General features: G+C 46.3%; 1 protein-coding gene across 10 annotated transcripts in view; it reads left to right on the top strand.

Annotated features, from left to right (window-relative positions):
- TBC1D8 (TBC1 domain family member 8) overlaps positions 1 to 12,999 on the top strand; it is a 131,230-nt gene that overhangs the window by 66,807 nt on the left and 51,424 nt on the right. For all 10 annotated transcript variants that reach the window (XR_010835343.1, XR_010835342.1, XR_010835344.1 and 7 more), the window contains exons 3-4: positions 6,985 to 7,103; positions 11,612 to 11,840. Coding sequence is in view for 4 of the 10 variants with exons in the window: in XM_059079478.2 (XP_058935461.1) it covers positions 6,985 to 7,103; positions 11,612 to 11,840 (348 nt within the window). In the remaining 6 variants the exon portion in view is untranslated. The remainder of the gene's footprint in view (positions 1 to 6,984; positions 7,104 to 11,611; positions 11,841 to 12,999) is intronic.

The following is a 12,999-nucleotide window of genomic DNA, read 5'->3' on the forward strand; positions in this document are numbered from 1 at the left end:
TTGTAAGGTTTTCTCACTCCTGAGTTACCCAGGAATCCACTCATGTTTTCTTCAATTACTTGGAAATTAAGTTTCTTTCAGTACTTTAAAGCTGTCGTTCCATGTCTTCTGGCTTGCATCGTTTCTGATAGGAAGTCTACTATCATTCTTATCTTTGTTCCACTGTAAATATTGTGGTTTTTTTTTTCCTTCTTTATCACTGGTTTTCACTAGTTTGCTTATGATATGATTTCCTGTAATTTTCTTTAAAGGTTTTTCCACTTGGTGTTCGTTGAGAATCTTGAATCTGTGAGTTTATAGTGTTCATCAAACTTGAAAACAATTTCAACGATTATTTCTTCAAAAAAAATGTTCTGTTCTCACTTTGGTAGCACATATACTTAAGAAAAGTTTTCTTTCTGTTCTCTGGTTCCCCCGTCCCCTTTTCCTGGGACCTCAGTTACACAGATTACAAGCTGCTTTTTACTGTCCCACAGTTCACTGATGCTCTGTCCTTTCTGTTTTGTTCATCCTGTTTCTTCTGTTTTTTATTTCAGAGTTTTTATCGCTATCAAGTGCCCTCTTCTCTGCAATGTCCAATTTACTTTTAATCGTATCAGTATACTTTTGATTTCAGACACTCTTTTTCATCCCTAAAATTTTGATTTGGAATTTTTTAAATGTCTTCCATTTACTTCCTCACCATCCTCTTGCTTTCCTCCACTTTTTGAACACATGGAGTATATTTATAACAGCTGTTGTATGTCTTTGTCATTTTATCTGCATCATATCTGGTTCTGTTTCTATTGATTGATTTTTGTTTTGTTTACGTAGGTCAAAATTTCCTACATCTCTGCTACCATCCCTGCTTCTGTTTCTGAGAAGTGTTTCTAATGGCACTAGTACAAGGACATTTTAATGACTACGTCAATTATAAATTAAAAATCTATTTTACTTTCAGTGTCAAGGAAGTTGAGTTTGTTTTTCACTTATCGCAAATAATTTTAGGGACTCATTCTAATGTGAAGGCAAAGAAGGATAAATTATGTAAAAGGAAATGTTTAGAACTTATTTTCTTAAACTATGTAGTGAGAAGTATACACAGGTTTAAAAAACAAAAGCATGATGATGTGATGTTGATACTGAACTTTTACATGTTCCTGTAAAGATACTGCTTCCGACAATATAGATTAGATGTTAGAGTATCCACTTGAAGAATGCGAGATTTCTGAAAATTAAAGCTTTGGTCCAACCCTTTGCCCTGTCATTTGTAATTTTTACTAGCTTCTTTGCCTCAGTGTTTCTCGGTGTAGGATGAATGTTGAGTGGAATTTAGGAATGATACTGCCTTGACTGTTAAACTTTTAATTAGTCCTTTTGTGGTCTGTGTGGCTTTTAGTCCAGGCATTTAGACAGAAGCCTTTTAGTGTTTGGACAGTAGAGAAACGTTGACTATTGCAAAGGAACAGATCTGAAGGATGCACATGCAATGCCCATGTCATTGTAAAGTAGGATCTAGGTATCAGGAGAAGATACTTAATTCAGTTGGATATTTACTATGCAGAGAGAAACAGTTGCTTTTTAAAACTGAAGCTGGGATCAAGTTATGTATGACTGTTTTCCGAGCAGAAGCTGTAAGTATAGACAATGAGATGCTTGTTTTATTTCCTGAAAATACCTCTGGGGAAAACCTAAGATAATAAATACTGTGTGTGTTTCAAAGTGACTCAGCTGTTGGGAGCTGCCCCCCACCCCACCCTACACCCCAGGCTCCAGTCTCCACCCTGCGTTACAGAAAGAGCCAGAAGAACAGGCCTCAAGGTTGGCTCTTGTCTGCACTTCAGATTTCCCACCTAGGAGATGGAAATAACTATACCTATCTTGTGATGCTTTTCATGAAGATAAACAAGGTTAAGTGTACAACATACCTAACAAAATGCCTGGCTTCAGAAAATGTCCTATGCCTGCACCTCTGGCAGTTCTTTCTTAGACCATCAAGTTGGTTATTTATAAATCCATCAGTGTGCTTTGTTTTGTGGTCATAACTGATGTTTCTAATACTGTATTTTAGTTTTGCATTGCCATTTACAAAGTTGATTTTTTTTTTTTTTGCGGTACGCGAGTCTCTCACTGTTGTGGCCTCTCCCGTTGCGGAGCACAGGCTCCGGACGTGCAGACTCGGCGGCCATGGCTCACGGGCCCAGCCGCTCCGCAGCATGTGGGATCCTCCCAGACTGGGGCACAAACCCACGCCCCCTGCATCGGCAGGCGAACTCTCGACCACTGCGCCACCAGGGAAACCCTACAAATTTGATTTTTGACTTCTTGTGTGGGTAATGTGTAAGATCCACTGAACTTGAATTTTATTAGAAAAGAGGGAAGTCTTTTTCAGGAAAAATTAGGGGCCTTAGTGAAACAAAGTATCGATGTAATTTTGCTAATTGGACTTCTGTTACAATCCACAATAAGCCTGTACATTTTGGTTTTAGAAAGCTGTATTAACCTGCTAGGGCTGCCTTAACAAAATACAGCAGACTAGATGGCTTAAACAACAGAAATTTATTTTCTCATAGTTCTGGAGTCCGGAAGTCTAAGATCAAGGTGCCGGCAGGGTTGGTTTCTCCTGAGGCCTCTCTCCTTGGTGTGCAGACGGCTGCCCTCTTGCTGGGTCCTCACATGGTGCATCCCTGGTGTTTCCTCCTCTTCTTACAGGGACACCAGTCCTTATAATGATCCCCCCCCCCCATGACCTAATTTAACCTTCGTTACTTCCTTAGAGGGCCTAATCTTCAAATATGGTCACATTGGGGGTTAGGGCTTCATCATATGAATTTGGGGGGACCCAATTCAGGCCATAACAGTTCTCCTCCATCTTGGCTTTGGAACGCCCACAGCAGAAGCAGTGGGAATGTTGCTATAGTGTTGAGTCAATGTGTAGCCTTTTTATCATTCTGTCCCTTCAATGGATGACACATTCTCACTTTCTTATTTTCTCCTCTTTCATTTTTCACCACTTGTATGTCTGTAATGTGGTGGCTTTCAAACATTTTGACCGTGACCCACAGGCAGAATTATGAGTTATGTGTGCATAACTCGTAACAAATATTTCATAAGTCAGTCATTGCCCTTATAAAGTGGCATGTATTTTCTAAATATTTCATTTTTTAAAAAACAGCTCTTTTCTGGTGGGCTACTTCATGTAGCTGAGAAACGTGGCTGCCATGTGGGTTCAGAGCTTCAATGTGTGATCTGTGTTTCATGACTTTCTTTTTTTTTTTTTTTTTTTGTGTTACGCGGGCCTCTCACTGTTGTGGCCTCTCCCGTTGCGGAGCACAGGCTCCGGACGCGCAGGCTCAGCGGCCACGGCTCACGGGCCCAGCCGCTCCGCGGCACGTGGGATCTTCCCGGACCGGGGCACGAACCCGCGTCCCCTGCATCGGCAGGCGGACTCTCAACCACTGCGCCACCAGGGAAGCCCATGACTTTCCTTTCTGGTCCTTTGAGTCATCGGTGTGCAGTCGGCTTGCACTGATTTACGGTGTTTTTGAAGCCCATCATAAGACTTCCCTGCAGAGGAAATTATAGTTTGGAAAATTTCCCTGCCATTTGGCAACTTTCATAGGAAGTAGAAGACAGTCGAGAGGGAAAGTTCCGTCACGGTGATTGTCTTTGCTGGGAGAGGCACACAGCCACGTCAGGTTCAGGACAGGGTGATGGGTTTCATTACAGCCTCCCCTAACTGCGGCTCAGTGATCGATTTTACACGTGTGTTGATTTTCTCTCTCAAGGTGTGAGCTTACTTTTGTTCTAGGGTGGTTTCCCCCTATTTTAAGGCTCCTCCCCAGGAGGTAGAAGAATTTCTTAAAGGATAAAAGTCAAGTTTTTGGATGATGTGATCTCAGGTCTTAATTCCACATGAGATACTGTGGTGCGGCTCGGTTGGAATTTTATTCACAGCGTCTGTAGTTCGCAGGTGGAGAAGGCACACGTGGTTTCACAGCTAACTGTTGGCCCTGTGAGCTTAGGAACAGGATCAATGAAAAGCTGTCTCACGTCATCCAGGAAGATGCCCTCAGGAAAGTGCGATGGCGGGGAGAGTGGGTGCTCTACCGGCAGGCACAAAGTAGCTTTTTTAGTGTCAAGCCCTAGGAACTACTGGACTGAGCCGCTGGACTGGATTATGTAAGTGTTACTTGAAAATTGAAATGCAGCTTCTATGGGAGGACCCCAGGGCACTTCAAGGTCATAGAGAATGAGCTCACACCCTGGTTTGCCTTTTACTCGATACAAGTGACCTTGGAGATGTATCTGAGGCCCCCTTTCCTCACTCAGCCTTCATTTCACATCAGTGAGACCACGTCTGGGACAGAAAGGTCACAGAGTGAATCCTGTCCCCTCTCTGTTCCTCCTCAGTCCTCCAAGTCTTTTTTTTTTTTGGTAAATTAGGAAGTATATGAAAACATATGGCAAAAGATTGAAGACCGATACAGATATTCTTTTTTCCACGTATTCCTTGCCCTTTAAAAAAAAAAAAAAAAATCTGACCAGTTGGTTTTATTATGATGCATAATAAAGGATAACGATCTATGGAGGGAGGAGGGTTAAATTAGGAGTTTGGGGTTAACATACACACACTACTATATATAAAAAAGATAATCAACAAGGACCTACTGTACAGCACAGGGAACTCTACTAAATACTCTGTATAACCTATATGAGAAAAGAATCTGAAAAAGAATGGATATATGTACATGTATAACTGAATCCTTTGCTGTACACGTGAAACTAACACAACATTGTAAATCAACTATACTCCAATATAAAATAAAAGTTAAATTTAAAAGAAAAGATCTAGAGAGAGGAAACCTTAAAGTGCCGGAGAAGAGCAGAGAGCTGCCCACCCCAAGGAGCCTGTGCAAACTTATTGGCTTCAGGGGCCCAGAGACTCTCTCCTGAGATGAACCGTGTGATGTGCTGTCCCTCCACCCACCCTGCAAAGAAACCATTGCTGACCAACGAGATTTAGGGGGTGTCCTGGTGACTGACACTTATGTAGCTGCCACCCGAGGACACTGAACGGGCAAGGAGAATTAAGCCAGAGGCAGGTAAATTAGGTGCCCACCTCAGCCACGTCAGTGCTGAACATGAGGAGCAGACGGTGTGGGTCCTCAGTTCAGGGAGACATTGTTTGGAAACTTCCAGAGAGCCCTGCTGTGGAGCCTGGAAACTTGTGGTGTGAGGCCGTTGTTTCAAAATGATCTCTCCCTCCCATAAGAGGGGTAGGGAGCCTGAAGGGCCAGGGGCTTCCTGAGACTGCAGGACCCTCCTAGGTGGATGGTAAGTAGATCGAGTTCGTGGCCACTTACCCCAGGTGGGTTGCTTCTTGGGTTTATGATTCCAAAAGAGCAAGACAGAGGAGGTAGGACTCATGGAGAACTGGGTAGGGTCACTGGTTGTTATGGACTGAATGGTGTCCCCCTCAACTCCCCAGACTCAAATGTTGAAGCCCTCACCCCCAGTGTGGTGGTATTTGGAGGTGGGACCTTTGGGAGGTGATTAGGTTTAGATGAGGTCATGAGGGTGGGGCCCCCCCCGATGGGATTAGTGCCCTTATCAGGCGGACGAGAAGTCTGCTGTAGTGATGACCAAAGGACATTGCTTTGGCAATGCCATGCCTAAAAATTGGAGAATACGGGGAAATAAATACCATTGTTTTAAACTCTCATTTTTCCTTATGAGGAAAAATGAGAGTTCTCTTAGATTCTTCTTTTTACTCCTTCCCAAAGTGCCCATCTGAACAATAGTCCTACTACAGATGTTCTCCATATTCACCCCAAATCCACAGGTCCAAGGTGAGTTCTCTGGCATTTCTATGTGGGGGCTATTTATAAGGTCCTCACGTACGTTCACACTCTGGGGAGAGGAACGCTGCAGGTAGCAGAGAGAGAGAAAGCTCAGAGGTAGCATAATGCACGTCTGGCTTCTCTGTAAGTGGTACGTGACTGTTGGTCATTATGCCTCTCACGTTGGCTACATTATTCTGCACTGTTGCTTGTCCGCCAGCCCTTTGGGGTGAGAGTATCTTCGCCTTTCCACTTGGGAAACCTGGCCCTCCTAGCCGGGCGTTCACCTATTTCCACGCTAGACATACCCGATGTACACACGCCTCTTCTTGTGCGGGATCATGCTTGCTTCAAGTCATGGACTTGATCAAACCTCTGTCACACCACTTGGAGCCGGCACAGTCCCCGTGCCAAGGTGTCCATGTCCAGTGGGGAGGACTAGGAGGAAATAATGACAACTAAGATGTCTAAGCTTTTTGGTAACAATGTTGCTTAATGCTTCACTAATAGGTTGATTGTGGTTTTAGTTGACTTTGAAAGAAATTAACTTACTGGGTACCACTTAATGTTTCTGTGGTTTTGTTTTAACATGTACAATAAAACCTCTTTTTTATATCTGTTTTAAGGGATTTTTAAATAAAAGATATGAAGTACAGATTGATAAACCTGGAAGTGTCCTAGTGGCAATGCCCTCGGGCCCCTGGCAGAGCCATCTCAAGAGGTCTTCTCTCTGTGAACTTGGGCTGAGGTCCCTTTTGAGGGTAAATTCTGTGAGAATGTTCAGAATTGGTCACCCTGGGGCTTGTTTCCCCTGGAATGGCTGTATAATTGTAGATGTTTCCGTCACTTGAGTGGAGGTGGTCAGAATTCCACACGTTGGTGAGGCTGGCAGGACGTCCACAGAGAGGTCCCGGGGAGGACTTGGCTGGTTGGCCGGCCCATCCATGTGGCGGAGGGATAGGTGTCCCCAAACCCCAGTACTGTGGTGAGCGGGACCAGGGCCCCAGTGGAGGGTGCCTGCCTTGTCAGCCGGCAGACTGGGACGTGAGAAACCGGAATGTTTTAATGACATAAATGCAGGACTCGTATTTGGAAAGTGAGTTCATATTCTAGGAATTGCTTTTGTCTCTTAACTTCTGTGTCTTCTTCTGTTGTAACCCAGGTGCCACGTTAGAGGAAATAAACCAGCACTGGGACTGGCTGGAGCAAAATCTCCTCCACACCTTGTCCGTCTTTGATAACAAAGATGACATTGCCAGTTTTGTCAAAGGGAAGGTGAAGGTAGGTCCCTGGACTGTGATGTTTCTCCCCGTTTCCCCATCTTTCTTATCACATCCTTACAGCACGCTAGACACTGCAGCGTTTTTAATCATATTCTTTTCCTTTAACAGTGTTCTCCACTATAATTGAACTTCTTAGCTTAACACCTCAAGCAAAATGAGTTTGACGTGTCATCAGTCAAATTTTGCAGAGTCAGGGGCTTCCCTGGTGGCGCAGTGGTTGAGAGTCCGCCTGCTGATGCGGGGGACGCGGGTTCGTGCCCCGGTCCGGGAAGATCCCACGTGCCGCGGAGCGGCTGGGCCCGTGAGCCGTGGCCGCTGAGCCTGCGCGTGCGGAGCCTGTGCTCCGCAACGGGAGAGGCTGCGACAGTGAGAGGCCCGCGTAACACAAAAAAAAAAAAAAAAAAAAAAAAAAAAAAATTTGCAGAGTCAGTCTGACAAAATTCTCCCGAAATTAAAAAAAAAAACCAACCCAACAAAAGCCCCATTCTCAGGCCTGAGGTTTCGTTACCCTTTACAGAAGTGAAGGTCCTTTTTTATCTCAGGGAAAAAAAAAAAATGCTAAGATTCATGTTTTTGCAACAATGTCATTTGACTCCTGAAGTTAGTTAATTTTTTTGCAGCTGTGACATCTTGTCCCTCTTTTATTTTGTTGGACCTAGCACTTTCCTCCTTCTGAAAGTGGATATTTATTCTTAAAATATGTTAAGTGAAGAATTAAAACCAAATAAGTTTTGAGAAAAGAGAGGACTATTTGGGGAGGTCTCCCTACATACCTGCTGTGAGCTATGTCTTATGTGACAGGTCTCACTGCAAAAGCATGATTGGTAACCGGTGCTTTAAAAACCCTCTCAGGCAGGGAGAGACCGTTTCTCATTCTAAATTTAACTGTCTTACTAAACACTTTAACACATGAGCCTGTAATACAGTTTTCATCCCTTAGGGTAAAACATTCTAGAGTGTTGTTTTTTCTTCCCCAAAGTGTGCCTTTCCAGCACCCCATGTGCTTTGGCTTTTAGTAAAGGGTCTTACAGTGAATTCTCGAATTTAAAAGGACAACACAAGAACACCTTTTTCCTTTGGGGGTTGGGGATACTTGTGGGATCAGGTAGAAGACCAGTCTTCTGAGTCCAGGTGGAATGACAGCGTTGTCTGATGTCTCCTGCTGTTGCCTCTGGCCTGTGGGGTTAGCACGTGGGCGCAAGGCCTGGCGGGTCTTGTCCGTCTCGTGTGTTACAGCCACAGCCTGGTCCAACTTGGTAACTTGGGTCAGGCTGCACTGGGGCTTAGCAACAGAAATTCCCGGTTCACAGTTATTTTTCACATTTACCCCCTTTTCTTGGTCTCACATTGGTTGTGGTGGTTCTTTTTTTTTTTTGCTGTACGCGGGCCTCTCACTGTCGCAGCCTCTCTCGTTGCGGAGCACAGGCTCCGGACGCGCGGGCTCAGCGGCCACGGCTCACGGGCCCAGCCGCTCCGCGGCACGTGGGATCTTCCCGGACTGGGGCACGAACCCGCGTCCCCTGCATCGGCAGGCGGATTCTTAACCACTGCGCCACCAGGGAAGCCCTGTGGTGGTTCTTTGATTTAGGTGTTTCTCCTCTTAGTTGGGAGCAAGGAAATGCATTTCTGCTGCAGTGGCTTTCAGAAAGCTTCTGTAGGGGAGGGAAAAACTTTTCATTTACCCTCTTAGGTTCTGTGCCAGGGGCCTGGAAATTAAAGTGACAGAAGACAGATTAATGAGAAAAAGAGAGTTTATCAGCCTTTGCGGCCCACAGACAGGTAGGAGAAACTCTGATGAGTAACTCAAGGGGATGCTTAGGACTTGGGGCTTGGGCAGCATGGTAACGAAGAGCAGTGCATTTGTAGAGAAGTAAGGAGTCAAAGGAACAGGAGTGTGGCCTTTTAGGGCAGCAAACTGCCGCACCCTGGGTACTGGAGTGAGACTGACTGCTCCAGTCGGGTTCATCCTGTAGGTTCCTGCTGGTGCCTCTGGAGTTGGTCAGAGTCCAGAGTTGTCTCTGGTGATTCAGAGAGTTTCAGAGCTGCTTTCCTCTTTCTGGCACAGGATGGGGAGACACCTTTAGAAATGGGCATTTGTGTCCTGTTTTTAGGCAAACAGTGGGGGAGGGCAGAGAGCTTTTTTGGCATCTGCCGTTTGTCAAGTGTCTTTAGCTCAAAATAATTCTTATACCAGAGCGGCATATTATGGGGTGGCATAGTCTGATCCCTTAACCCTTCATAGTGAACATGCCTTTTACTTCCCAGGGAGGCTGCTGGCCTGGGGCGGGGGCCGGGGATCGGGGGGTCTGTCTGGTCGGAGGCTGGTCGAGCGTTTGGGGCCACCACGTGGCACTGGTTCCCCCTTTGCCCTGGGCAGATTTGAAGGGTCTGGGAATTGGGGCTTTCCTACTCAAAACCTGACCATCTCCTGCTCTGTGGAGCTTTAAAGGAACCCTCCTGCTTTGAGCTGTGCTGTAACCAGACCCAGCAGACAAGGAAGCCAGCAGTCTGTGTGGCCACCCTTGTCTGGAGCCGTGACTGTTTGCTGTAGAGGCTTCTTAAAAACTCCCCTTTGGGGACTTCCCTGGCGGTCCAGTGGTTAAGACTGCATGCTTCCGATGCAGGGGGTGCGAGTTAGATCCATGGTTGGGGAACTCAGATCCCACACGCTGTGTGGTGCGGTGAAAAAAATGAGATAAAAATTTTAAAAAATCCCCTTCGCGTTTCAAGGTGCAGAGCATTTACTATATATTAGACATGCTTTAAAAAAATACCTCCTCTCTTAATTGTATAACATTCATATTTTATAACGTCTTGTTAAATAAAATTTGGAAGAGGAAGAAAAACATAATGAGGGAAATGCAAATCACTTGAAATTTCAGATTGACTTTTAAAGTAATTTTAAATTACATTTTTTTTTTTTTTTTTTTTTTTTTTTTTTGTGGTATGCGGGCCTCTCACCGCTGCGGCCTCTCCCGCTGCGGGGCACAGGCTCCGGACGCGCAGGCCCAGCGGCCATGGCCCACGGGCCCAGCCGCTCCGCGGCATGTGGGATCCTCCCGGACCGGGGCACGAACCCGCGTCCCCTGCATCGGCAGGCGGACTCCCAACCACTGCGCCACCAGGGAAGCCCATTAAATTACATTTTTATTTCAATGGTAATGCCCAGGATGTTTTGTAAAACCGCTTCTGCAATGCAGATTGGGTAGCAATTCCCCCCAAAGTGGCCTTATCTTATTAGCCTTTTGTGAAACCACCCATACAAGAATAGAAAGGAAGATGCTAATAAAAATAAATAAAAAGATAGAATTACAGTGTATTTTAAAAATCGAGTAGCACATGTAAGGCCTGAGGCCGGGGAGTTCTTGGACAGAAGAAATTCTGGGTGAAAAAAAATGTACAGTGAGCTCTCAGGAATGGGAATCAGAATTCTGATACTGTCACTGTGCCGTCACCCTTCGGATCGGGCCACAGCTTACATTCTAGGCACGTCTACGCCCTCGCCCCAGATTTAGAGAGGATGCTCACTGTTCTTTGTCATCAACAAAACAACTGTAGATTCGGATTCTTCTCTCCCATCTTGCCTCCCCGCATACCGAAGTGCTTGGGAGGTACCTCAGGAACCTTGGCCACCCTGCCCCTTTTCTGGCTCAGAGGACCAGAGGTGATACAGTGGTGGTGGAATGTATCAGGGGTCACACAGGCAGGCATTATTGGCTTTACACCCAATTTTTGAACCCAGTGAGGAAGACATTTGTGAGTTGTTGGTTTTTTTTTTTTTTAAAGACCAACACTTATTTATTTATATACTTATTCTTATTGAAGTCTAGTTGATTTAGAATGTTGTGTTAGTTTCTGCCATACGGCACAATGATTCAGTTATATGTACATTTTTAAAAGATATTCTTTTCCATGATGGTGTATCAAGGATATTGGACGTACAGTCCCCTGTGCTATACAGTAGGACCTTGTTGTTGACCCATCCTATATGTAATGGGTTGCATGTGCTAACCCCAAACTCCCACTCCATCCTTCCCCCACCCGCCTCCCCCAGTCTGTTCCCTACGTCCATGATTCCGTTTCTGTTTCGCAGATGGGTTCATTTCTGTAAAAAGACCAACTTTTAAACTCCAACTTGGGTGGTTCTTCAGGGTCGATGCATTGAGTTCACACGCCCGAGACAGTCACTTGACTCTCTCTCTGACTCGTGTCTCTGGAGGGAGGAGCAGGGAGAGATTATAAAATAGTAACGTGTTTGAGAACTGGGGCTTGGGAGTCAGAGATTTCCAAAGCCTGATGGCTGGAGAGTGGCCAAGAGAGAGACTGGTGCTGAGGTTCCCCCCACCACCGGCTTGCTTTCTCCCCCCGGGGACGCGTTTCTTGGGGGGTGCGTGGGCTCCTCCTCCACCCCGTGGGTCTGTCGGAGCGGGGCTGGCTCCCCGGCTGCCCATGCGCGGTTGTCCTCGCCCTTCTCCTGACCCGGGGACCCTTCTCTCTGTGCGTCAGGCTCTGATCGCCGAGGAGACAAGCGGCAGGCTGGCCAGGCAGGAGGAGGAGCCGGAGAAGTTCCGAGAGGCCTTGGTGAAGTTCGAGGCCAGGTTCAACTTCCCGGAGGCCGAGAAGCTGGTCACCTATTACTCGTGCTGCTGCTGGAAGGGCAGGGTGCCCCGTCAAGGCTGGCTCTATCTCAGCATCAACCACCTCTGCTTCTACTCCTTCTTCCTGGGCAAGGAGCGTAAGTGAGGGGCGATTGGGTCCCTCCCAGGTGGTGCTGGCCCCTGGGATGCTCAGCGCTGGTCCTGAGGCCACTCGTGACGTGACTAGTTAGACGACAAAAGATGTGAATAAGTGGTTGGGACATAGCAGGTCACACACAATTAATTTCCAAATGCCCTATGCAGACGACCATATTGTATTACCTATACTACCGCCACTAAGGAGGTTTGATTTTCTTTTTTAAGTTTGTATTGGAACATAGCTGATTTACAGTGTTGTGTTAGTTTCTGCTCTACAGCAAAGTGAATCAGTTATACATATACATCTATCCCCTCCTTTTTAGAGTCTTTTCCCATAGAGGTCATTGCAGCGTATCGAGTACAGTTCCCCGTGCTCTACAGTAGGTCCTCGTTATTATCCATTTTATATATTGGAGTGTGTACACATCAGTCCCAGTCTAAGGAGGTTTGGTTTTGCGGGAATTCCTTCCTCGTCCTGCCTTAAGGATCCTTTCTGTGTAACTCCCTTCATGCAAAAACCGTACTGAAGGGTTTTTGCTACTATATTGTCTACTACTTTGAAAACAGTGTTATAACTGATGGCCCAGGAGTTCTAAAGGTATGGGAAAGGTTGTGCTTCTGAATCCAGGGGGGGCCTTTTAGAGAATTCTCAGGCCTGAAGGTCCCGACTGCTCCTGGGAGACTAGCAGTTGTTCCTAGAAGGGGGTTCCTCACGTGGGACCCCCCCCCCCCCGAGATCCAGGCAGGGATTCACTTCTCACACATTTTTCCATCATCATCGTTCTGGGCAAATGGGATTCCAGGGTGAGAAAGGGAAGCCACAGGGTCAGTTGTATATTGAAACACTCAAAGTCATTACCGTTGAAACTTGTTCCGTAACAAATATTGTTGCAAGGGCCCACACAGGGCGGTGTATGTGCTGTGTCTGTGTTTATATATTTAAGTATATATTTTTTTCTTCCTGCGTTTGTTTATATTTCACGTGGAACCTGTGGGCGGGGCTCCTCTTGCACTCTGCTGTGGCCGGCGTCCTGCACCTGGTCACCCCTTGTCTGGCCCTACGCCACCAGCCTGGGCTCAGACACCCCAGCGCATGCCGCCTGTGTGCACAGCCTCCCTCACCCTTGGAACGTGCTCTTACCTAACCCTTGCCATCCT

Source organism: Kogia breviceps, chromosome 11, assembly GCF_026419965.1.
Source record: "Kogia breviceps isolate mKogBre1 chromosome 11, mKogBre1 haplotype 1, whole genome shotgun sequence".
Lineage (NCBI taxonomy): Eukaryota > Metazoa > Chordata > Mammalia > Artiodactyla > Physeteridae > Kogia > Kogia breviceps.